This window comes from Trichoderma citrinoviride, assembly GCF_003025115.1.
Source record: "Trichoderma citrinoviride strain TUCIM 6016 unplaced genomic scaffold BBK36scaffold_1, whole genome shotgun sequence".
In the NCBI taxonomy this organism is placed as follows: Eukaryota; Fungi; Ascomycota; class Sordariomycetes; order Hypocreales; family Hypocreaceae; genus Trichoderma; species Trichoderma citrinoviride.
This window is the reverse complement of record NW_020194709.1, coordinates 3006516-3030362: the sequence shown is the minus strand read 5'-3', so window position 1 is coordinate 3030362 and position 23847 is coordinate 3006516. Positions and strand designations below refer to the sequence as shown.

Sequence of the window (23847 nt, the reverse complement as noted above, 5' to 3'; positions counted from 1 at the left end):
GTCGACTCGGACTGCCCCATTGTCATGCACGACTTCGTCAACCACGTCCGCCTGTTCGAGCTGCTGCCCTGCTCGCTGTACGAGTGGCAGCCGCACACGGACGGGTGCCAGCCGCAGGGCGTCGCGCTGAGCCACGCCATCAGCAACAGGCTGTCGGCCGTGCAGCCCGGCGAGAGCGTCATGGAGAGCCAGCGCTTCGACACGCTGGTCACGCAGCAGTGGCTGCGCGTGTCCATGTGGCGGCTGGCGTTTGGGTCCAAGCCGAGCCTCGTGTACGGGCAGGGCCTGATGCCTGCGCCGGGGCTGCCGTTTGACGCGGGCAAGTCGATTATGAAGGCTCTCGGGTCTGTGAGCCAGAGCTCCAAGGACTGTCACGGGATTGCGATTGTACGTTTTCGGACATCTCTTGAATTTTCACGAGAGTTACTCGGCAGGGTTGCTAACTTCATATAGGAGCAAAAACTGTTCGACATTGGCATGAGTCTCGCCGACGCCTCCATGTCCGCCTCCCCCATCCCCTCCTTCGAATTCGGGCCCCACGACCTGCTCTGCTCCGTCGTCAAGTTCCTCGGCCGCATCCGCGGCTGCCAGTCCAACCTGCTGCCCAAGCTGCTCAAGCACTCGGAGCTCATCCTCGGCTTCGCCAACCCGCTCCTCGCCAGCATCGACATGCACTGGCCCGCGCTGCTGGAAGAGCCTCCTCACCCCTCCTCCTCGGGAAACGACAACGGCGGCGTGCCGGAGAGCAACAACAACAACAACGCCCACGTGGGTGGCGGCGACCTGGCTGCTCATCATCATCATCATCATCATCATCATGCTCAGGGGGACGAGTCTTCTTCGGCGAGCAGCAGCGTGGGCAGCTGGCAGGATACGTGCGACTTGGCGATGCTGGAGCCCGGGGCGGGGACGTTTATGGCGTTGGGGTGCGAGGAGGCGTTTGATGAGCAGGTGCACATGGCTGGGCAGGTGGAGATATCATGATTCTTTGAGCCTTTTTTGTCTATTCTCTCTGGGGGTGGGGGCTGTTTGTTTCTCGAGTTTGGGACTTTTTTTCATACCTTGGACGAATTTCTGGGGTTGGCTACGAAAAATGTTTCTAAGAGATATATGTCTTTGGTTACGATTCTATACGTGGCCCCCAGATGCTGCATGGCTTCTGCCGAAACCTCCCCCCCCCTTTTCACATCCTCGCTCTCTCTCTCTCTTCTTCTGTGACTCTCTCTCTGAATCAAACCTCCCTATAGCTCATCCCTGACGAGGCTCTTCCTCACGGTATCCTCCCCGCTCACGCTCTGCAGCCGAAACACCTTGGCCGCATGCCTCGGCACCCGCACACGAATCTCCCCTCCCGCCTCGACCACCCCGACCCTCTCCCCAAACAGCCTCGGGTCCCTCCTCCTCAAGCCCTCGGCATACGGCACCTCCGTGGCATTGTACCACCCCAACCCCTTCAAAACGCGCCTCCTCGCCTCCTCCCCCTCCGCATCAAGCAGCGCTCTCGCGTCCTCCTCCTTCATCCTCCCGCCCCAGAGGTCATGCACCGCCCAGTCCTGCCTCACCTGCGCCGCCGTGCCGCCCACGCCGTCCATGATGAAGACGTCCTCGAGCGGGGCGGCCATGTCGAGGTCCGCGTCGGCGGCGTTGAAAAAGACGACGACCTGGTCGCCGTTGGCGAGGGGCCCGCTCCAGACGTGCGTCTCGCCGACGCCGTGGCGGTCCTTGGGCACCGCGGCGGAGGCGTTGCGGGCGATGCGCTGGACGGCGCGGCCGCGCGGGTCCTGGCTCAGGGCGATGATGGCCGGGTTGTTGACGATGGAGAGGGACGAGGGCGTCATGGCGCGGAGGTCGTTGCCCAGGAGGAGGGGGGACTTGAGGGCCGCCCACATGGAGAAGTGGGCTTTGTACTGGCGTTGGAATCCGTGTCAGTGGTCGTCCAAGAGGTTCAGGGGGGTAGTAAAAACAGGAGAGAGAGCGGAAACAAACTCTTACCTCCTCGTCAGTCATGCCTCCGTGGCCGACCTCGAGCATGTCGAGGTCGTTCCAGCCGCCCGGCAGCCCGCGGTCAATGTAGGGCGCGACCTTGTTGATGATGGCCAGGACGGAGCAGTGCGTGCCGGGCGCGATGCAGGCCGGGTCCGCGGCGTCGGTGCACGAGCAGAGGTCGTCGGGGCGGGCGAAGGAGTCGTAGATGTCGCCCGAGACGCGCCACGAGTTGGCGATGGAGCCTCCCCACTGTTTCGTTTTACAACAATCGTCAGCATAACCTATTATTCCTGCTTTCTCTCTCTCTCATGATGACTCTGAAGAATGGGAAAAAAGGGGCAGAGATGGGGGAGAAAGGGGAGGCGGGGGAGAGAGAAGGAGGGGAGAGAGTGTGTCACCGTGTGGACGTAATCCTCGCCCCAGCTGCACAGGCTGTACAGGATGGCCCGCCCCGTCTTCTTGAGCGCCTTGGCCATGGCGTTGAAGCGGTCAAAGGAGATGAGGGGCGTGCCGAAGCGGCCCATGTGGTAGCAGTTGTCGTACTTGAGGTAGTCGACGCCCCAGGAGGCGAAGCTCGCCGCGTCCGACTCTTCGTGGTCGAGGGAGCCCTCTGTCGTTTGGATATACCGTCAGTACGCTTGTACAACAGCCAGTGCCAAGGACGAGATTAACGAGGATCGAAGCAGTGGGAGTTGATGAGGAGAAAGAAGGTCGGGACGAAGGTAAACTCACCGTATCGCGCACAAGTCATCTCCCCGGCGCTCGAATACATGCCAAACAGGAACCCCATCTCATGCAACGCATCCGCCACCGCGGCCATGCCCTCGGGAAACTTGGTCTCGTCCGCCACGAGCCTGCCGTCTGCGTCGCGGCCGGCCGACCAGCAGTCGTCGAGGACGACGTACTTGTAGCCGAGGTCCCGGAGGCCGTATTCCGTCAGCAGCTTGGCGGTGCTGGTGAGGAGGGATGAGGAGACGGAGCAGGCGAAGGTGTTCCAGTTGTTCTGTTTCTCGGGAGGGAAACTTGTTAGCTGACTTTGGGATAGAGGTTCGTTGCGGGGGGATATGATGAAAGGGAAGTTTGATGGCTAGGGGATATAGAGGAGGGTTGAAGCGTACATACCCATCCCATCTGAGGCGTTCGCGCCAGGCCATTGTTGACGGCTCGGACGCTGCTCGCGGAGAGGAGGGCCACGAGGAGGCCTTTCTTGGGGAACCTCATCTTGAGGGATCACTCAAATTCACCCACGCGCAGACAGAAGACGGTGCGCGAAGCGGGGGGGGGAAAGAGAAGAGGGGACTGGAGCAGAACCAGAAGAGAGAGAAACAGCTGTCCTGGCCCCTTTATCTTGGGTGCTTCTTCTGGAGGAGGGATAAGAGTAACGGCCTTTTCCCTCGGCTCCCCGGAAACAAACGTGCCGTTTTGAGAGAAGCTTCTAAATCAGCTACAGAATGGGCAGAAAAGCCAGAGTATGGAAACGAGGCAAAGCAGATTCAAAGGGCTTGGGGATATAACTCATTTCTCCCTCTCCGATCCCTTCCCTACTCGTCAATGTCCCGCATCTCCTCTGTGCTTGTAGGATCGTCCTCTTTCCATAGTAGTATTCCCACGGGGGAATAGATCAGAGATCACTGTCTCTAAGAAGATCGGGTCAAACGCAAAGCGGTCACTGTGTCCCCTCCCAGATAAAGAACGGTCATTTAGTCGGGCTCATATCTGATGCATGATGGATCCAAATGTGAACTATTGGCCCAAAAAGTACAAAGGTTTTGATTACATATGTACTCTGGGGTTTTGACAAGATAGATTGGTGACATCCCGTGGGATTTTATTCGGATGAAACTGACTGGGGTGTGTGTTGTCACTGTCTTGCTCCACAGATCTGGGGGTTTGCCGAAAAGGGCAATCCGGGGTAAATTGAGCACTATGTATGTACTACTATGTATCTGATGGATTCTTTGTGAGACTGTTAGCGACAAGTATCTATGCCTCAACCAGAGACTCAGTTGCTACAGGCGAAGAGATTCTGATCCACAAAGCTTCATGCTCCATTGCTATAGCCCGATATTCCAGCTTCCTAGAGACAATCCAAATTCACCACACGCTACACACCTCATCACAGCATCCCCAACGTTCACCCCTGCCCACGCAATCCCACATCTCCCCGCCTAAGGCAGAGCATCACTCTGGAAAGCATCAATCTTATAGCTCGCAAACTGCCTCGCCGGAACCCCCCTCGCAAACAAAACGTCCAGCTCCTCGTACGTCCGGTCCTTGGACTCGGGCAGCCGGAAGTACGCCCACACAAACGTCGCAAACGCCGTCCCTCCCCACACAAAGCCCGTGTACCCCTTGAGATTCCACTCCGTCGGATTCATAAAGTACGGCTGCAAGACGCCCGCCACGATGCCCGTCACCGCGTAGGCGTTGCGCGCCAGGCACACCGTCTTCTGCCGCAGGCGCGTCGAGCCGAGCTCGGCCGGCAAGGCCCAGCCCAGCTGGCCCGCCGACAGCTGGAAGACAAAGGTCCAGACCAGCGTCAGGACGGCCTGCGCCATGCCCACGCCGTGCTCGCTCGTCCGCGCGTTGAGGCCGCCGATGATGATGAGGATGGCCGACATGACGCCCATGCCGGTGACATAGGTCGTGCGGCGCCCAAAGTACGGCATGACCAAGATCCACGACACAATGGTGCCAAACAGCGCCATTCCGTTGCCACCGACGCCGAGATGATACGTCTGGGTCGTCGTGAGCCCGACCTGCTGGAAGAAGTAGGTCGAGTTGTAGGCAAAGTTGATGCCGGAGAGGACCTGGCCGGCAAAGACCATGCAGGCAATTTCCGTGCGGCGTAGCTCAAAGCCCTTGAAGCAGTCCCAGTACGAGGTGCCGACGGAAAGCTGCTCCTCCAGGTTGTTGGTGTAGATGATCAGGTTGAGGCTCTCCTGGAGCTCTTCCTCGGACGGATTCGAGCGGAGCTTCCTCAACGACTCCTTGGCCTCCTCGTAGCGCCCCTGACGAACGAGGTGCCAGGGCGTGTCTGGCGCAAACCAGATGATGGGAAACAGAATAACGGGCCAGGCCCATTGGACAGCAAACGGAATCCGATAGGACCACTCCGTCGTATTGTTCACAAGGCCGGCGAAGATGCCGGCAGAGATGAGCTGGCCGATGATGAAGCACATGTTGGTCCAGCTCGTCAAATACACGCGCAGAGTCATCGGCAGGACTTCCGAGGCATACGCCGGCGCCGTCGTAGCAAAAATGCCCCATGGAAGACCGCACAGCAACTCGCCCACAAGCAAAACTTTGGTGTTCGGCGCAAAGAAGACGATGAAAACAAAGGCGCTCATGGTCGCGAGGGAGCCCAGAATGACGCGCACATGCCCAAACCTGAGCACGAGATATCCATTGAGGAGAGTGCCGAAGAAGGAGCCGACGTTGGACGCATTGCCCAGCCCGGCCTGCCAGGGGGCCGACAGCTGATAATTGTTCGTGGCCTCGTTGAAGTGGCCGTATTTCTTTGCAAACTCGGGGTACGCGTAGAAATTGCTCAGCAGGTTCGTGTCATAGCCTTCCATGATGACGCAGGCAGACACGATCAGGCACCAGAAGATGGCCTTGGGGTAGAGGCGCAGGGCCTTGAGGGGAGGCAGGTTGTGCTCGGCCTCGGCGCCCTGCTTGGCCTTGTCTGCAATCTCATGGATGGCGAGCTTCTCGTTGGGCTCGATGGGAGCATCTTCGGCGTGGGCCACTGCGAGATTGGACTTTTCCATGCTGAAAAGAAGAGCTGATGATGGTGACAGAGACGGGGAAATTGATCAAGGAGCCTGTTGGTAGGAATGAGCCCAAGACAGGAACGAGTTTGCTTGTCTCGGTCACGGCAAACTTCTGTCTCACTCTTCCTTGCTCTCGGCCACTATCCTCTCAAAGACGGGCATCCCACCAAGCCCCCTTTTATAGCCCTTTCAGCTTCTACTTCCCCTCTCTCGTTCAGCCCAGGTCTTCACCAGACGTCTCCCAAGACCTCATCGTGGTGAATGCTTCTTGCCTCGTCGGGCACCTTTACAGGGGTGGCCGCGGTTCGTCCCTCTTCACCCCGCAATTGGCCATTCTAGATCTGGGTAGACTTGGCTCCTAAGCCTCCCCAGATTTTCTGTCGTTTGGCGGCGATGTTGAGGCCGCTGTCGTCTGGGTAAAGGCAAAAGTTGGCGCGCCCGAGGATTTCCCCTTTTGGATGATGAGAGCGGCAATAGGCGGAGTGCGGGCGAGAGACTTAACAAATCGATCGTGACGAGTATCTTCTGCTGAACGAGGAGTCTCTTTTCGTCCTACCCTATATGCTTGGATGCCGCCCTATCGAGTCATCATGCGGCGCCTAATTCCTGCGGGAGCCGCGAATCAGGGCCTGACTCTTGCTGACCTGCTTCGGAGGCCTTGCCGAGCTCAAACAGCAGCGAATGGCCGTCGAGTCCTGGACAGATAGACGTGCCGCGAAACCCCCCACTGCCTCTCGAGCAGCTGGAGATGGCGACATGGTCCTCCATGTAGATCGATAGCTCCGGGGCTCAGCAAATGCTCGGGCTATCTCGCGGAGATGTAGATAGGCGTTTCCCCTTATCCCGGGAGTGGCCCCTTTGGGAACTGTAACTCGACCACTCAGCCGCAGTAACCTCTTGTTGACTTGGTCTTCGTTCTCCTTCATTTCATCTCACTCGCTTTCAAACAAGTTGCCCAAAGAAACATCTAGGTCATACGGCGCAATGGATGCCAAAGTCACGGCCGCAACCGTCCAGGCCACTGTGCTAAATGCCCTGTCGGGCGTGTTCGCGCAGGGCATTCTGGCATATCGCAGGGGGGTCAGTAACAACCCAGCACCCGTGACGCCATGTTTGCGTTGCTGCCGTTGGTCGATGTCGAAGTGCTAACTCGAAGCTCGCTTGGTCCGGTCGTGGGCATGCAGACCATGGAAGGCATCGATCTTTCGTCCATCCTGCGCTTCATCGTGTATACGATGCTCACGACGCCGCCCAACTATAGGTGGCAGGAGTTCCTGGAGCGCATGTTCCCAACCACGACAGAGCCAAAGGACAAGTCTTTCAAGGACAAGTCGGACAAGTCATCTCTCAGTGCTGTGACGGGGACTGGCGGCAAGCTGAACATGGCCAACACAGCGGCCAAGTTCATCTTGGACCAGGCCCTTGGGGCGCCCATCAACACACTCCTGTTCATCTGCCTCATGGGCCAGTTGAGCTCTCAGAGCTACAACCACATCGTGAGCAGTGTCACCAGCGTGAGCGACTGAATCCAGCCCTTTGCCGGCTTGTGAACATGAACTCGGAGGGTGCTGATCGCAGCTTGCAGGACTTTTGGCCAATGCTGTTTGCTGGCTATCGAGTGTGGCCCATCGTCTGTCTGTTGAACTTGGTTGTCGTTCCGTTTGATTACCGGCAGCTTGTTGGCAGCGTTGCCGGGCTGGGATGGGGGGTGTTCCTCAGTCTCAACCAGATCAAATAGAGGCGGTTAAAGAGCGCGAAGCACAAGACAAGTCTGGGGTTCAGTCGAGAGAGACAATAGAATGCCCGGTGTAATCGGCCCAGCCGTGACGGTAAAGAAGATGCTTAGACAGCATCTTGCACTTCCTTGAAAAAGGCAGCTGTGAGATGTCGAAATGGACAATCGATCCCCCTTCCGTCACGTCAAGTACAAGAGGTAACAGTTGCCTTGTCCCAACATCACTTGGTATCCCAGCCGAGCTCGACAACTTGTAGACTCGTGTCTTCACGGAAAGCTAGCCGTCATCGGCTCGCCGAGCACTTTAACCGGCGGAGCCGCGCCTAGGACCTTTTCCGTCTCCCACGTCTTTTCCGTCTTTGAACCCTCCACATTTTCCGTCTCCTCATTCTTCACCTCAGTAGACGAGTCTCAAGATCCCATCCGTCCAGACTTGGTATTTCCGTCGGCTAGAGATTTGGCGTCGACTCAACAAAGTTCAGCTGCGCTGTTCTCGATAGCTCTGCTGAAGCTCCATCGTATCCCGAGTGACATACCCCAGACGGGCTGGTGGTTCCCCCCGCAATCGCAAAACAGGGGTATTCCATCTCCGCATCTTACCCCAGAAAATCTCCCCATAGTCTATTGCTGCATTAGATCAGATGTAACCCAGGCAGTCTATGACCGCAGTAGCTTTAGCTCATAAGAGCCAAGTAAACAATAGTCAGAAGCATCGCACGGAGCTTTGCTTCTGTCGCCATCGTGAGCCTTGGCAAAGAGGGCAGAGCCCGAGCAATCCTCCGTTAGAGAGTTTCCCTCGAGCGCACCGCCGGCCTGCCTGTTCTTCCGGTCAGGAGGCTCCCGGCAGAGCCCATGACGAGAGAAAAACTAGTCATGAGAAGTGCAGACTGTGGAGGCAGAAATGATATAAAAGGCCCGTAGAGAAGCTTGAATGAGTGAGTCTCGTCAACCCAGCTGCAGTCTCTCACATCTAGTGTTGCAAGCCGGAGTGTTGCCCTTGACGGTGTAAAGGCCTGCGTCGATCATCTTCCCCCCCCTTTCCCTTACACTTACTCGGCATCGTCGTCAAGTCCAACATGACGAGTCGCCTGGTTTCAGCGTTGGTGCTCGGTTTAGGTGCGACAAGTGCCGTGGCAGCTCCCAACGCCAAGCGGACGTCCAGTCATGCGCCCCAGCTCAAGATCATCTCATACGAGGAGACGCCCAACGGCTTTCGCAGCTCTGCCCGCGGATGGAACTCCTTCGGCATCCAGGCAAACCCGCTGACCACCCCCGGCTGGAAGTTCGACCAGGAGCATGTCATTGAGCAGTGTGACCATCTCGCTGGCCTCCCCGGATACGACACCTGCAGCTTGGACTCGGGTTGGTCGGTGGGTGGAAACGGTGATGATTACGGCCGCATCATGTACGATGAAGAAAACTTCAACATCCCCATGCTGGCAGATCATCTTCACAGCAAGGGCCTCAAGCTGGGCGTCTACATTGTGCCCGGCGCGTTCCTGCAGGATGTCAACAAGACCATCATCAACACAGACGTCCGAATCGGCGACGTGTGCCACGGTGATGAGGGCCTTGTGCGATGCATCTTTGACTACACGCAGCCGGCCGTGCAGCTCTGGCACAACTCCTGTGCCGACCTCTTTGCCAAATGGTGAGTCTAGCGCGGCCCCCTATTCGTCTTGCACATCAAGTCGCTGGTCAAGCAGATAATCAGTGCTGACAATGCCTCTAGGAAGGTTGATTTCGTCAAGCTCGACTTCGTGACGCCAGGCTCACCTGACAATGGCCAGCATCTGCCTGCTGATGGCAGCGGCTCCGTCATTGCGTGGCACAAGGCCATCCAGCAAAGCGGCCGCAAGATGCGCCTGGACATCTCCTGGAAGCTTGACCGGACGCAAAAGTTCTTCAACATCTGGAACGAGAATGCCGACTCCATGAGGACCGACCAGGACCTCAACAACAGCCAGCAGCCAACCTTTGTGTCGTGGGAGGTGGTTCAGCGAGCCTTTGACAATTACCGACAGTGGATCATTGCCGGTCTGCAGTTTTTCGACCACCTCAACATCTACCCCGACATGGACAACCTCCTTGTCGGCAACAACGCTACCGTCTCCGGAATCACGGACACACAGCGACAGACGGTGATGACGCACTACATCGGGGCGGGTGCCAACCTGATTCTCGGCTCGGATCTCACCCACCTGGACAAGTTCGGCCTCAACCTGCTCACCAACAAGGCGGCTCAGGCTGTTGCCGACTTCACCGCACAGTACCCCATGCAGCCACGCAACCCCGGCACGGGAGGTCAAGAGGCTAAGCAGTTGCAGGCCTGGATCGCGGGACCCGCGCCAAACGGAAAGGCTGTTGTCGTCCTCGCCAACTACGGACCCGATCTCGGCCAGGGAGGGTTCAATGGTACCAGCTCCGCCGAGGAGTGGGTTTCGGCTTCCTGGCAGGACCTGGGTATCAAGGGAACCTATCGTGTCCACGATGTCTGGAACAACAAGGACCTGGGCATGCAGAAGAGCGGCGTCAAGGCCAAGCTGGGCCCTGGCGAAAGCGTTCTGTTGACCCTGACTCGGGCATAGAAGCCATTGGACGGGGGGAAGGGCCTGAGCGAGTAGACATTGGCACTTTAGATAGCCAGACACAACTTGAAGAGAAATGCATATTCATTGCATGCAATCCCTGTGTAACGTCATCTGCATCAGTAAGCCGTGCTGTCATATATCTGCACCACTCTCACAAACCACCTCCGCAGCGTGTCCAATGACCGCGGCGCTGCAGAGTAGCCCAACATGCGTGGCACTGTAGAGGATCTGATCTGCAGCTTGTCAGTGTCTCATCATCTGTGATTGCAGACCAAGGCATGCACGTCGCCTATCCAGCCAGTATCGGCAGCATGTCTCAGGGTCGAGAAGATCCTCTGTCGGGCCTCAACACTTGCATGAGGGATCCCTGTCAGTGCCGGGGGAGCCACTTGGGCCAGCCCACGAGGGTCATGACACGCATCGCAGACGGGAGCCGGTACTGTGAGAGAGGAGCGACGCAACGCATGGCTCGACATGGCATGATGGTGGGAAAAGCGCCGGACATTCATGCATATCTTGGGCATTGTTCGTTCTGCCTGCCTGTAGTTACAGAGTATAAGGTAGTAAAGATGATGGAGCAGACGGACGAATCAGTGAATGAAGTTGGGAGTCGGAGCACGGACAAGCTGATGTTGCGCAGCGTGCTGAACGATTAGTAAGACGCCTGGCAGCCAATCGCTGGCCATCAGCCACACCTTCAGCCCAACGGCGCGCCACGCCTGCGGGACCACGTGTGGCTTGTCACGGTACCCCCCCAACCCCCCTCTCCCCCCCATGCCACTTTCGGCTGGATCAGAAGAGTGGTAGGTGGTCATAACTGATGACATTTGACCTGTGCTTGATGCCTCGCTCCTATTTAGCTTGTCGACGCTCCCTCCCAACTGTTCTTGTCTGGTCAATTAACTCCCCAGCTCTGGAGAACGCATCACGTCTCCCAATCCTGCCCAGCGAGAGCTGTCTGATGCCCTCTTTGGACTGCTAGAGCTTCCAAGCCTGCAGCAGCTACCATGAACGGCCACTTCTCCGCCGTCGGCGAGCAGCCGGCCAACGGCAATTATGACCATGGCTGTCAGGTCATAGACGAGGAAAAGGAGTTCAAGTATGTCCCCGGAAGCTGAAGAGATGCCCCTCGCTGGCTTTGGTGGTTGGAAGCAGATGGAAGCTAATACGAAACGCCTCGCCGTCGCAGCCGCAACCTCAACGACTACCTCCAGAGCATGCATGTTGCCGAGGCGGGCTTCAACTACCACCTCATCTCCGTCTTTGGCTCGCAGTCTACTGGAAAGTCGACTCTGCTCAATCACCTCTTCGGCACCACCTTCTCGGTCATGTCCGAGACAGAACGCCGTCAGACGACCAAGGGCATCTGGCTGTCCAAGAACAAGCGCGAGACGAGCGCGGGAACCAAGATGGCAGACAACATCCTCGTCATGGATGTCGAGGGTACCGACGGCCGAGAGCGTGGTGAAGACCAGGACTTTGAGCGCAAGAGCGCCCTGTTTGCGCTGGCCACCAGCGAGGTTCTCCTCGTCAACATCTGGGAACACCAGGTTGGCTTGTACCAAGGAGCCAACATGGGTCTGCTCAAGACGGTGTTTGAGGTCAACCTGCAGTTGTTCCAGAAAGACAAAAAGTAAAGCCAGAGCCTACCCTTTTTCAATCTCTCCAACCAAGAGCGATTCCAAACCGCGCGCCAGTTGGACCTCGCGTGCTAACAACCGATAGCAGTTCAACCCCCCGATCTCTCCTGTTCTTCGTCATCCGAGACCACATTGGAGTCACACCGCTGTCTGCGCTGCAGAATACCTTGATTCAGGATCTCCAGAAGATTTGGTCTTCCATCTCCAAACCAGAGGGTCTCGAACATTCGCGGATTGAAGACTACTTTGACTTTGGCTTTGCAGCCTTGCCCCACAAGATCCTACAGGGAGACAAATTTGAAAGTGAAGTCGCGCAACTCGGAGCGAGATTCACCACAGGACACCGAGTGAACAAGGGAGGTGACGACGGCGTTGCGGAGACTGAGGGCGGTATTCTCCTGCCCGAGTACCACAGGCGAATTCCCGCAGACGGTCTCTCCGTGTACGCGGAAGGCATCTGGGACCAGATCGTGAACAACAAGGACTTGGATTTGCCGACGCAGCAAGAGCTTCTTGCTCAGTTCCGATGCGACGAGATATCTCGGGAAGTTTTGATTGCTTTTGACCAGCAGCTGACGCCCCTGGAGGAGAAGCAGACGCAGGCCTCTAAGCTCGGCAAGCCCGTTGTCCTTCCTGACCTGGGCCCCATAGCCAGCGAGGCCCGCGAGAAATGCTTCAAGGCCTTTGAAGTGCAGGCCAGCCGATATCACAAGGGCGTCTACTCCCGGAAGAAGCAGGAGCTGGAGAGCAAGGTTGATGGGCGACTCAAGACCTTGTACCAGGGCCAGATCGCGGCAGCTCACAAGGCCGGAGTCGCAGCCTTTAGCGAGGCCGTTGCGAACAAGGTCAAAGCCGGGCAAAAGGCTGGCGGAGGCTATGAGTTTGCCGAAATCGTATCCAACGAGAAGAAGAAGACCATGGACATCTTCAAGGCAGAGGTGGAGAGCCTGGCGATTGAGGGCGTCGAGTGGACCAATTTCGTGTCGCAAAATCAGCTGTTTGAGGCCGAGCTCGATGAGGTTAGCAGCAAGTTGCGCAAGGACGAAATCCGACGGCTAGCCACGCGGGTGGAGCGCTGGGTCAAGTCCCGGCTGGGCGATGCTGTTGGCCTGGAGTTCAACAAGCTCGGATCCGGCCGGGGCGGCTCGGGAGCGCCCGAAGAAGGCGAGAAGCCGGCGACGGAGAAGGACCTCTGGGACCGAATCTGGAAAGTCTTCACCGGCGTGGTCAGCGAGGCCGAGGGCCGGTTTAGTGACCGAGCCAAGAGCTTCGATGCTAGCGATGCCGAAGTCGAGGTCGGCCTGTGGCGCCTCCGACGCAAGAGCTGGACCGCGCTCCGGGAGAAGATTGAGGAGGAGGTGATGGAGGGCAACATCCTGATGAAGCTTAGGGAGAACTTTGAGGATAAGTTCCGATACGACGAGGCCGGCGTGCCGCGCATCTGGAGGCCCACGGACGACATCGAGGGCATCTACACGAGGGCGCGAGAGTCGACGCTGACGCTGATACCGCTGCTTGCCAAGTTCAAGCTGCTGTCCAGCCAGTCGCCTCCCGACCTGGTCAGCTTCATCGGCCCGCAACCCAGCGGAGTCGAGGCTGGTGACGAAGAGGACCTCGCGCCCATCGGCGGCGTTGACGAGGAAGAGGGCAAGAGCCTCGAGGAGGAGATGACGATGCTGAGCGAGAACAAGCGACAGGACTTGGTTGTTCGCTTCAAGAAGACGGCCGACGGCGTCTATGTCGAGGCCAAGCGTAGCGCCATTGGCGGCATGACGCAGGTGCCGTGGTACTTTTACGTGCTGCTCCTCGTTCTCGGCTGGAACGAGATCTGGATGGGTAAGGCATTCTTCGAAACAGTTCTGTGCCTGGGGCTTGGCTAACCGTTGTAGTTTTGCGCAATCCGTTCATGTTCATCCTCCTCATTCTGCTGGGTGGAGGAACCTACACTGCGTGGTACCTCAACCTCCTGGGCCCCATGATGCAGATGGGCAACGCGGCTGTCAACCAGGGCTTCGACATTGCCAAGCAGCAGCTGCGCGACTTCGTTGCCAACTCTGACACCGCACGACAGGCGCTGGCCATGCCGGCAAGGCAGGACAGCGACATTAGCATGGACACGCTGGACAGCCGAGGGCGACGAAGGACGCCGACGGAGCAGCCAAGCCAAGCCGACGATTATTAACTCATGCGGATAGGAGAACCAAAAAGGAGCCCGGAGGCAGCATTGACGGAAACCAAGCAGTCCTTGTACAAAGCACTCAACACACTGTCAGACACTGAGGGTAAAGCAGCGTATAGCATTGATGAGCGAACAGGATATGAATAATGTCTACACAGAATATCAAATAAAGATGGCTTATCCAATTCGGATATTATATACCAAAACGCCCAACCAACCGGTGATTTTCCCTTCATAATGACCCTCTAACGCCAATTCATGTGCCCTTTCGTCCAGCATGATTTGAAAAGGTAAATCAAACCAAAGGAACTCTCCCCATGCCTCTCCCGTGTCATTTCTAGAATGCTTCTTGGCTTGCCGGAGTACCAAACCACGACGTCAGCTCACTCCCCTGCTTCTCCTCGCCCCCTGACACAAAAAAGTCAGTCAACTTGCTCGTCTCGCCGTCATCGTCCGCCGGCCACTCAATCTTGATGCCATTGCCCTTGCTCTCGAGCATATCCTTGGCAGTGCCCCAGCTGAAGCGGCACTCGGGCCCCCATCCAAACAGGGGATGCATATTGTTCCTCAGCCAAGTCACAGTCTTTGCATCAGAGGGGTAGCCCGAGCCCCATTCTATAGGACCATTCTCAGCAGGCACGTCATCCTCGTCATCGCCATTGGCAGCAGTAGCAGCGGCGGCGGCGGCAGCAGTAGCAGCCTGACGAGCATGGAAGAGCGTCTCGAGGGCAGCATCGCGGGTGACCTTTGCGCAGACGGAAGCCGCGCTGACGCAAGCGTACAAGCTATCCGCCTTCTTCGCGACGGTGACTTTGGCGGTCGGGAAGACGCGCTGCAGCTTGGCCTGGTAGGTGGCGGGCGGGCCGATGGTGTCGACGTAAATCTCCTTGACGTTGACGCCCTTTGCGTAGACGGCGCGGATGAGGTCCATGGTGGCGTCCATGGCCTGGGCGTTGAGGTTGTACGACACGGGCTTCATCATGTTAGCGCCAATGTCCCTCGCGGAGAGCGCCGTCGTGGCCCAGCCGCAGGACGAATGCAGGTCCGAGCCGGGCGTGCAGAGCGTCTCCATGAGCTGCGAGCGGACCGCCGCGGAGAGGACCTTTGAGTCGTCGAAGTGGTGCGTGTCGCGGAGGAGCGGGTCGGAGACGTCGACGGGCAGGAAGAAGATGCCGTAGACCATGGGGCCGAGGACGGGGCCGCGGCCGGCTTCGTCGACGCCGAGGACGCAGGGCGGCGCGGAGGACGGGTCGGAGGGGTCGGTCGGGAGGAGGGCCGGCGGGATGGGCGAGAAGTGGGAGTACGTTGCGCCGGAGAGGAGGGCTTCGCGGTGGGAGGAGACGGAGGGCGGGATGAAGGTGCCGGAGGGGGGCGTCGGCGGTGTGATGGCGGCGGGTTCGGGGGCGTCTTGGTCCATTGCTGCGGGTGGTTGAGGCGATATGGAAGGATGGAGATGGTTGGTTTTTGGTGGTGAAGGACTGAGTTGAAGATGCAGTTGGCCGTGAATGATGAGGATCGTTATAATCAGTTACAATGGGGCGGCGTAGGCGGTAATGGCGGTCCTCTGGCTGTGACCAATGCCTCAAGGTGAGGCGATGCGGAGCCCAAATTGTTATCGTGATGAGTTGAAGCTATCAAAAGACCAAGACGCTTCTCCAGCCCCTCGACGCGTCTTTCACTGTCTGGACGCGTTCCTCTTTAACGCCTGACCTGTCAAAGTACCGGGTACCTCCTACAGCGCATCGCCCAGTAAAGCCCACCGCTGGAGCTCAGCAACAAGCGCCAGAACCCGCCCGGAACTCGAGCCCTCAGCGCCCTTCTAGCGCATCGGAGCTCTCAGCTGCCAAGTAGCCAACATCGTTCCCCAACCCCCCGCCTATCAGCAAAAATGCAACCAAACTGCCCACCACTCTGAGCTGGAGCTGCATCTCTTCGCGCAGCTCCATTTCAATCCAACACGTCAACATCCACCAACCGGCGCGTCGTCGAAACCCTCGATTCTCGACCAGCGCAAACCCGAAGCCCCAGCGTCGCTTCAGGGTCGAAGCAGCGAGACTCGGCTCTGAAGGGGTTTAGGCATCGAGAGATCTCTTTCTTATTTTATTTCTTATTTAATTCAACTTACCCGAGCCGCCTTCTCTCCGCACACTCGACCGAATCCCGACCCGCACGCATTCTTGCATCATGGCTCGAGGCAAAGCTTCAGCCGAGCCGGAAGCTCTCCACGAGCTCGGCGTCCGAGGCCGGTACGTTGGGGCGCTTTTACAACGGAGGCGGGACGAGGGAGAAGCTCGCAGGGCTGAAGCAGTGACAATAGGAAAACCGGCGCCTTCTTGAAGGACACGGGCGAGCGCGACGAGCACGGCATGCAGCCTCTGGACGCCATCTTCTCATCGCCGCGAAGCGCAGTCACGCGCGGGGAGGAATCCGGGAGCGAGGACATGGAGATACCGTCGAGTGAGCCTGGCCGCACGATTGCACGACTTGCGCTGCCGAATCGCTGGCTTCCCGCGGCAACGATTGGCAAGCTCTCGATTCTATGCTGCTGACACGCTTTTTTCTTTTGCGAAACCTAGGTGCTGGACCAGGGCCGCGGACAGTTCTCAAGAACCGCCGGAGTCTTCAGTATTCCAATCCCTTTTCCCTTGAAGCTTCAGACGGGACCACCGGCTCACCTGACGTAGGAATCAATCGTCGTCTCCCACGCGCAATCCCACCGCCGAAAAAGCAGCAGTTAGCCGGAAGCTGGACTTTGCCAGCAGGGCTGGAGGCAAGGCGACGCCGAAGACGAACGGGAAGCAAAAGGCTGCCGCGTTGAACGGCCTCTCGCGGCATAGAGACGAGCCGGAGTCGGAGTCGGAGGAGCTGGACGATGTCATGGGCGCGGGCGAGAACGGCGAGGAGTCTATGATGATGGTCGATTCCACGAGGTCAGATTTCAGAGGCGGACGCGCCCAAGACGACGACGACGACGACGACGACGACGACGACGATGACGTGCCGCCCACAGAGCAGAAGAAGCGTGGAAGGCCGAACAAGGCAGCTTCGCAAGCGAAGTCGAAGGCAGCTCAGCGTGCTCAAGGCCAAGAACCCTCAGTAGAGCTAGGCGCCACCAGTAGAGAGAACTCAGCGAGGCCGGCTGCTAAGACCGTCGGAAAACGCTCAGCGAAGCCAGATGCCAGCGAGCAAGAGGAGGAGTCCGAAGGCTCAGATGCGAGACTGGATGCGATGCTAAGTCGCAGCCAAGCAGGGAGGCAGCCCAAGCGAAAGCGCCTCGAAGAAATACCAGCTTCACCCGAGCCGCCTACTAAGCGAGGACCGCCGGCAAAGACTTCACGGATTCTATCTTCCTCCGACATACAGGATCAGTCGAGAGAAGAGGAGGAGGAAGACGAAGAAGAAGAGGAAGAGGAGGTAGCGCCGCGGAAGAAGCAGCGCACCACTGGACCGGCAGTCTCAAAGGCCAAGACACCGAAACCAAAACCTTCAAACAAGGGGAAAGCCGCTGCTGGCGCTCGCGGGGGCAAAGCCGTGCCCGTCTCAGCAGCAAGCAAGGCCAAGGCCAAGGCCAAGCCAAAAGCCGAGGCTCAATCCAAGATCAAAGGCCGAACCGCGCAAAAGCCCAAAAAGGCCCGCTCAGGAAGAAACGGCGAGGACGAGGATGTTGGGGAGACGTCGTTTGCGGAGCTGCAGCGTGGCCCCCCAATGCCAAAGTCCCGCGGCCTGGTATCAATGCGCAAGACCGTCGACGACACGATCACGCAGACAAGGTCAGGACGGCACTCTTACCGGCCTGTCGCGTTCTGGAGGGGCGAGCAGGTGGTCCGCGAGGACGAGGAGCAGGCCGACATATTTGCCAAGGACCGGTTCATCATGCCGAGCATCAAGGAAGTCGTTCGCGTGCCCGTGGAGGAGGCGCCGCCCAGCCGAGGCGCCGCCTCTCGCGGCAAAGCGCGGCCCAAGCCGAAGAAGCCGGCGGTGGAGGAGGAAGAGTACGAGGAGTGGGAGCTCAACCCGGGCACCGTCGAGGGCGAGATTGTGATCTGGGAGACGGAGCACGAGGAGCACCCGCCGGCCGACGACGAGCCCGTCCAGGTGACGGACGAGCGCATCGCCATCTCGGCCAAGGCGGTGCAGACGTCGGAGATCCGCGACGCGACGTTCCGGTTCGCCAAGACGCTGACGATGCCGTTCATGGGCGCCGGCGTCGTCGACCTGCCGCCGGGCGGCGAGAAGCGGCCCAAGAACTCGCGCAAGATGCACATGGTGTTCTTCGTGCACACGGGCAAGGTCATGGTGACGATCAACGAGGCCCAGTTTCGCATATCGGCGGGCGGCATGTGGTTTGTGCCGAGAGGTGAGTTTTATTTTATTTTGTCTCTTTATCAATCTCACTGAGTGGAACTTCAGAGAGAGAGTTTTGTCTAACATGAGGTTGGACGGGATACTAGGCAACTACTACAGCATCACCAACGACTACGACAACCCCAGCCGGGTATTCTTCTGCCAGGCGTGCGAGATTTCGCCCGCGCAGTATGAAGCCTCGCAGATGAGCGTGGGAGCATGATGAAATGGGCGGAGAAAAGAAAGGGGGGGTGGAGGGAGGGAGTGTGCTTGATTCAACAGGTTCTTTGCGTTCTTGTTTGAGTATCTTCTGGCTTTGGGGCCCTTTTGTTAAACGTTGATACCACATGAAAATGGGGAATGAAATCGTCGTTTTTTGTTTCAGCGCTGTACTTGGTTTTTCTCTTCTTTACAAAAAGCTACCTATCGAAATGTGATGCCGATTTTACATGAAAGTACCTTACAATCATGTCAAGTAAAACAATAGCAGTGTTGAGAATACTGTAAGATACACGACTAAATGTCCCAGTCCCCCGTCGTACAAGCCCCCCTACACATATTTCATCCAACCCAGACTCAATACCCTCAATACTCCTCATTCATGATCCTCTTCAACCCACCCATCTCCCTCTCCAGCTGCGCAATCTTCCTCTGGCCCGCATCCAGCTTCCCCAGCAGATACATGACCCTGCCCGCCGACTCCCCCGTGTGCCGCGGCAGCCCGCCCAGCAGCTGCAGCTCCTTCTCCACGGCATCAATGTTCTTGGCTTCCACCTTGGCCATCTCGTTGAGGACCGCCAGGTCCATCTTTGCGCGCAGCACGCGGTCCTTGACGAGCACCCCAAACGCCGCCTGGTGCAGCGGCTTGCCGGCCGTGATCGTCTGGGGCCGTCCCTGGTGCGTCGTGACCGTGATGAGCTCCGAGCCGGCAAGGCTCTCGATGGCGGCCTCGCCGTTTGTCGCGTTGGAAGAGAGCGACGAGGCAAAGGTGGGCGAGAGAAGAACCTGGTGGTACCGCAGAGTCGGGTTTTCGGAGAGAGACTTGATCAGATGCCAGGCCTGCTCGGTTGACCATTTCCTGTCCGCGTCGGCTGTCCGTCCGAGAAGATACATCTTGACAATGTCAGTCGCGTCCTCGGTCACAATTTCTTCAACCGCCTCGCGAGGCGTCTGTCCTGCCCTGAGTCGCCGAGCCAGAAACTCGAGGTCCGTCAAACGGCCACCGAGGACCTTGATGCCCTCATCCAGTCCTGCCAGATTCGGCCGTGGGATGGCCTTCTTCTCCTCATCGCTTTGCTCTGCTTCCTCCTGCGCCTCACGCTTCCAATCCTCTTCCAAGCGGGTAATGACAAAGTTCTTCGCCACGTCGGCATCCAGATCGCCCAGGGATAGAGTGCGGAAGACCCTGTCCGGCATGGCCTTGGTGAGGGACTTTGAATAGGCAGAGTCACTGGTGAGGAACACGACATGAGCCACATTGTTTTGGACAATGGTAGCTGCCCAGTCGGCAATCATGTCATACACGAGGCTCGAGTCCTCGCTCTTGTGAAGAAAGTTGTCGACGACGATGACCGGACGGCGCTCGGGGTGTGCCTCCAAGTACGCATCTTCGGAGAGGTTGATGTCCTTGTCCGCCTTGCTTCGTTCCGAGAGAGCGACGGTTTTCAGGGCCGTGGCAGTGGTGTGTAGAATCTTGTTCAACTGTGATTCCAGAGTCTCCGAGAAGCCAGACTTGACGCCCGTCGTGCCCTGGACTGCCAGATCAACCATGCTGCTGATACTGTTGGCCCACGAAAACACCGGTCGATATCCGACCGCCGTCGCCAGTCTCTTGATGGTGCCGGCCTCGCCATTGGCTTCCGTAATCGGCTTGCAATCAATGAGAAGGACGTTTTTGCGCCCGCTCAGGGCTTGACTCATCACCATCTCTGCCTTTCCAGAACCTCGTGGGCCGGTGACAACAATAAAAGTATCCGAGCTGCCGTCCAGCCAGCTTTGCAGTTGCTCAATGAGGTCTTTGCGATGCTTCCATATCGTACCGAGACCTTCGATATGCTCCTGCTTCTTGTGGAAGGAGAAGCTCCCAGTCTGCGACTTGAACCACTTGTATATCCTCCAGTCGGTGTAGCGCAGGGAATGTTGCACGTGCACCTTGATGAAGAACAGCCGGATAGGGTCAAAGATCATGACGGAGACGCCCGCAATGAGCGCAGCCACAATCGGAATGACGATTCGAGGATGGGACGTGATCCAGTTCCAGATGCTATGCCCCTTTTCTTTCTTCACGTAAGAAAGCCGCAACTTGGTGCCATTCTTGCCGCCGCCCTGAGCCTCGCCAAGGACAAAGCCGTGCAGACAATTCCGCGCCATGATAGCATCGCGCAGCACAGGAAAGCCAATCTGGGCATACCTCGGCGTGATCTTCGAATCAGCGGGCTGGGGGATGATGTCCGCAATCTTTCCGTATTTGCGAAAGAGGCTGTAGAGAACTTCCTCTGGAAGCTCTGCTGCTGCAGCGCCTGGTTCAGGGGGCACGAATTCTACCATGACCAGAGTCGACGGATATCGATGCAAGTCCTCGAGCCAGGGAACTCCGCGAACAAGACGGGCTCTAATCCTTCCAAAAGGGTTGAACCACGGCTTGACCGGCTCTTCTCTCAGCTTCTTCAAAAGCTTGGCTAGCCAATGGGTCAGCGTCAACCATTACATCGGTATTAGACGGCATTTCACTCACCTTCAATCTCCGATGCACTCAGACTAGGATCATACTCAAACTTGACAAACGCCCCTCCATCCTTAAGCCGCGGCATAATCTCGGTCACCTTGATGGGCAAGTTATCCGGTATCGCTCTCTTGACCAACTGGATCGGGTCCATGATGCCCAAAGACGAGCTGTTGAAGCGCTGGAGAAGATCCGTCAGCTGTTGGTCCGTCTCTGTTCGTCGACTCAGCAGACTCAGCACCGGCGTCAACTTGAGAGGAAACAAATCTACAAATCAAAGAGTCATGTCAGTCAAACAAAGACGTATGTAACATCACCGGGGGGGAGCAGGTTCCAATGTCTCACTGTCGAAAAAGAGAATTGACTCGTTGGGCTTGACATCGAACCTCCCGCTCTCCTGCTCCTCAGAAGGCGACAACTCCTGCTTCTTGCCGGTCAAATTGCCATCACTCAGCGGTATAGCCGAAGTCGTCTCCCATATTCTCTGCCCGGCTCGATACCTCATCAGCCCATGATCACTCCGTCTCGTCGTCGCTCTGCCAGCTCCAAGTCCAGGCCATGACCGCAGGGCTCGAGAGCCGCTGGACCGCGCCGCGAGCAATGCTAGGCTTCGCGAGGGAATCATGACAATTCTTCACCAGAAAGTCCGCACATGTCGCTTGCTCTGCCGAAAATATGAGAGACAAAGAGAGAGAAAATAAAAAAAGTCTCGCCTTGGTATCGCAGCTTCTCATAGCATGACGAGCTAGCTGAATGGCTCGACGGCCAATGAGGTCATAGGAAGCAGATCGATCACCAGCTTCTTGTTGCAGATTGCCAAAACGGGAAAGGCCAAGCTTTTTTTCGGAGAAGATTTATCCCGGCCGAGTTCGCAAACCTGAACTTATCTGCGACTTTGATAAGTCGAAAAAGCTGAGGCCATAGAATTGAGCGCCGAAATCGAAAGAAGACAGGGCGATTGTGATCCATTGCCAGAATAACTACAGCATCAGCTACGTCTTATCGATCCAGCCAACTGATATCAAGATCCTGCACAGAGAAGGCAGCAACGCAGCCTTTCGAGGACTATCCCGATCCTCCAACAGACCTCAACTACATCGATTCATCTGCATCTACATATATCGCATCGCGAATAGCTTCACAATGGGCTGGCTCTGGACATCATCGCCCCCCAAACCACCAACCGACCAGTCGTCACCACCCTCGTCATCACAAACCTCCTCCTCAATACCTCCACAGCCATCAACCTCACGATCCACACCCACCTCCCAAGCTCCCAACGAGCCCGTCGACCCCGAAATCCAAAAACTCCTCGAGCTCTTCAACAAATCCGAATCCACCCCTCAAACCTCCTCCTCCTCCTCCTCGTCATCATCATCATCACCATCATTCTCGCCATCCGTCCTCTCAAAATGGCTCTCCTCAAAATCCACCTCCACCCCCGACCAACCCCCCATCCCCCCGCTCTCCCCCGTCGCCGAATCCCTCCTCCCGACCGACATGTCCTGCCGCCAGGCCTTCGACCTCGCCTGGTCCTGCAACTCCCTCGGCGGCCAGTGGAACGCCGTCTACCGCCACGGCGAGATGCGCTCCTGCTCCCACCTCTGGGACGACTTCTGGTTCTGCATGCGCACAAAGTCCTACTCGGGCCCCCTCAAGGAGAGGGCCATCCGCGACCACTACCGCCGCAAGGAGTACGAAAAGTACTACGCCCCGGGGGCCCGCAGCAGCGAAGACATCTGGGAGGCGAGGGAGCGTAAGGTCGAGCCGGGGACGGCATTTGCTGAGGCCGTAGAGATTGCCAGTGTTGATGATAACGAGTGGAGGAGGTTGGAGGAGGAGAGGAGGAAGAAGATACGGCAGGATCTGGGGTATGGAAAGGGGGAATGAGGTTGGTTACAACTTGCAGTGGATTGGAATTGGGATGCGTTATGGCAGATGAGACATGTGCGTCTTAGAATCGAGACCAATCATGATGAACAAAATGGATACGACAGGATATAAACAAGCCTCGTGAAATGAGGGAAGATGGTGTGAGGATAATGCTGCGAATATTACTCGGAACAAAGGAATGAACAAGTCTCAAGTCTTTGGGGGAAAGAATAGAAAAGATGTTGAGAGGATGATATTGCGGATATTCATCGCTTGAAACAACATGTAAAAATATCTAGTTTTCGCAATATCAATGAACACTTCAAGTTTATTAGGGTCAAACATATCCTTCCAACTTCTCCTCCATATTCGATATCAAACTTCAACTCAACTTCTGTATGAGATCCAATCACTTCACATTCACAAGTCAGAGAGATTGTAGTTATTTAGACCTGGAATTTATTGATTCCCGTAAAACTTAAAAATCATTAAAGTACAAACCAGGGCCAACCCGCCCAGCTTTTTTACCCTTCATATCCGTGAAATGCTAGTTGCGACAAAAGCAGAAACAAAGGAAAAGAATCTAATCATGGCATCATGCCTTGATCCCCTAGACCAAGCTTGAGGCTCAAGTCTGATGTTTGAGGGTATCAAAAAGGCTTGTTGTGCATTTAGTCGACCTCCTCGACGGTAGGGCCGTCATCGCCACCCTGGTTAGGAGCGCCGCCAGCGCCAGGGAAGCCGCCGGCACCGCCGGGCATGCCACCGGGCATGCCACCCTCACCACCAGCTCCGTAGAACTTCATCATGATGGGGTTGGCGACACCCTCAAGCTCCTTCTGGTGAGACTCGTACTCCTCAGTAGAGGCCTGCTGGTTGTCGTCGAGCCACTGGACGATCTTGTCGATCTCGGACTTGAGGGTCTCCTTGTCGGCGGCCTCAATCTTCTCGTCGACCTTGGGGTCGTTGAGAGTGTTGCGGAGAGAGTAGGCGTACGACTCA

The 23847-nt window shown here is 57.2% G+C and overlaps 11 protein-coding genes across 11 annotated transcripts; 6 read left to right on the top strand and 5 right to left on the bottom strand.

Annotated features, from left to right (window-relative positions):
* Positions 1–24: 24 nt before the first annotated feature.
* BBK36DRAFT_821 (hypothetical protein) lies at positions 25–984 on the top strand (the record flags this gene model as incomplete). The annotated part of the gene is made up of 2 exons (XM_024898561.1): positions 25–387; positions 454–984. The coding sequence occupies 2 exons, from the start codon at positions 25–27 to the stop codon at positions 982–984; spliced, it is 894 nt and encodes a 297-aa protein (XP_024754276.1).
* Positions 985–1241: 257 nt separating this feature from the next.
* Positions 1242–3207, bottom strand: BBK36DRAFT_1165441 (glycoside hydrolase family 27 protein; the record flags this gene model as incomplete). Its single annotated transcript, XM_024894777.1, has 5 exons — positions 1242–1907; positions 1993–2235; positions 2385–2596; positions 2719–2989; positions 3109–3207. The coding sequence occupies 5 exons, from the start codon at positions 3205–3207 to the stop codon at positions 1242–1244; spliced, it is 1491 nt and encodes a 496-aa protein (XP_024754275.1).
* Positions 3208–4154: 947 nt separating this feature from the next.
* Positions 4155–5759, bottom strand: BBK36DRAFT_1107620 (general substrate transporter; the record flags this gene model as incomplete). Its single annotated transcript, XM_024889270.1, has 1 exon — positions 4155–5759. The coding sequence occupies one exon, from the start codon at positions 5757–5759 to the stop codon at positions 4155–4157; it is 1605 nt and encodes a 534-aa protein (XP_024754274.1).
* Positions 5760–6746: 987 nt separating this feature from the next.
* BBK36DRAFT_1155735 (hypothetical protein) lies at positions 6747–7500 on the top strand (the record flags this gene model as incomplete). Its single annotated transcript, XM_024893858.1, has 3 exons — positions 6747–6842; positions 6947–7276; positions 7348–7500. The coding sequence occupies 3 exons, from the start codon at positions 6747–6749 to the stop codon at positions 7498–7500; spliced, it is 579 nt and encodes a 192-aa protein (XP_024754273.1).
* A 1063-nt stretch (positions 7501–8563) lies between these two features.
* On the top strand, positions 8564–10148 carry BBK36DRAFT_1134118 (glycoside hydrolase family 27 protein). The gene is made up of 2 exons (XM_024892201.1): positions 8564–9148; positions 9230–10148. Exons 1-2 carry the CDS (start codon positions 8574–8576, stop codon positions 10083–10085), a joined length of 1431 nt encoding a protein of 476 aa, XP_024754272.1. The 5' UTR covers positions 8564–8573; the 3' UTR covers positions 10086–10148.
* Positions 10149–11095: 947 nt separating this feature from the next.
* On the top strand, positions 11096–13910 carry BBK36DRAFT_1137596 (root hair defective 3 GTP-binding protein; the record flags this gene model as incomplete). The annotated part of the gene is made up of 4 exons (XM_024893177.1): positions 11096–11187; positions 11278–11721; positions 11817–13564; positions 13618–13910. The coding sequence occupies 4 exons, from the start codon at positions 11096–11098 to the stop codon at positions 13908–13910; spliced, it is 2577 nt and encodes an 858-aa protein (XP_024754271.1).
* A 334-nt stretch (positions 13911–14244) lies between these two features.
* Positions 14245–15324, bottom strand: BBK36DRAFT_1165436 (hypothetical protein; the record flags this gene model as incomplete). Its single annotated transcript, XM_024894776.1, has 1 exon — positions 14245–15324. One exon carries the CDS (start codon positions 15322–15324, stop codon positions 14245–14247), a length of 1080 nt encoding a protein of 359 aa, XP_024754270.1.
* A 767-nt stretch (positions 15325–16091) lies between these two features.
* BBK36DRAFT_814 (hypothetical protein) lies at positions 16092–18474 on the top strand (the record flags this gene model as incomplete). Its single annotated transcript, XM_024898559.1, has 5 exons — positions 16092–16153; positions 16225–16364; positions 16496–16532; positions 16592–18264; positions 18359–18474. 5 exons carry the CDS (start codon positions 16092–16094, stop codon positions 18472–18474), a joined length of 2028 nt encoding a protein of 675 aa, XP_024754269.1.
* Positions 18475–18836: 362 nt separating this feature from the next.
* BBK36DRAFT_1165434 (hypothetical protein) lies at positions 18837–21478 on the bottom strand (the record flags this gene model as incomplete). Its single annotated transcript, XM_024894775.1, has 3 exons — positions 18837–20929; positions 20986–21240; positions 21319–21478. The coding sequence occupies 3 exons, from the start codon at positions 21476–21478 to the stop codon at positions 18837–18839; spliced, it is 2508 nt and encodes an 835-aa protein (XP_024754268.1).
* Positions 21479–22116: 638 nt separating this feature from the next.
* On the top strand, positions 22117–22863 carry BBK36DRAFT_1108317 (hypothetical protein; the record flags this gene model as incomplete). Its single annotated transcript, XM_024889351.1, has 1 exon — positions 22117–22863. One exon carries the CDS (start codon positions 22117–22119, stop codon positions 22861–22863), a length of 747 nt encoding a protein of 248 aa, XP_024754267.1.
* Positions 22864–23630: 767 nt separating this feature from the next.
* BBK36DRAFT_28262 (heat shock protein 70kD, C-terminal subdomain-containing protein) lies at positions 23631–23846 on the bottom strand (the record flags this gene model as incomplete). The annotated part of the gene is made up of 1 exon (XM_024898008.1): positions 23631–23846. A coding segment is annotated over one exon (216 nt), but the record flags the coding sequence as incomplete, so codon positions are not given.
* Position 23847: the final 1 nt, after the last annotated feature.

Coding starts and splice junctions, on each gene's coding strand:
- BBK36DRAFT_1134118 (XM_024892201.1), top strand. CDS start 8,574: ATGACGAGTCGCCTGGTTTCAGCGTTGGTGCTCGGTTTAGGTGCGACA. Junction 9,149..9,229: donor GCCGACCTCTTTGCCAAATG/GTGAGTCTAGCG, acceptor CAATGCCTCTAG/GAAGGTTGATTTCGTCAAGC.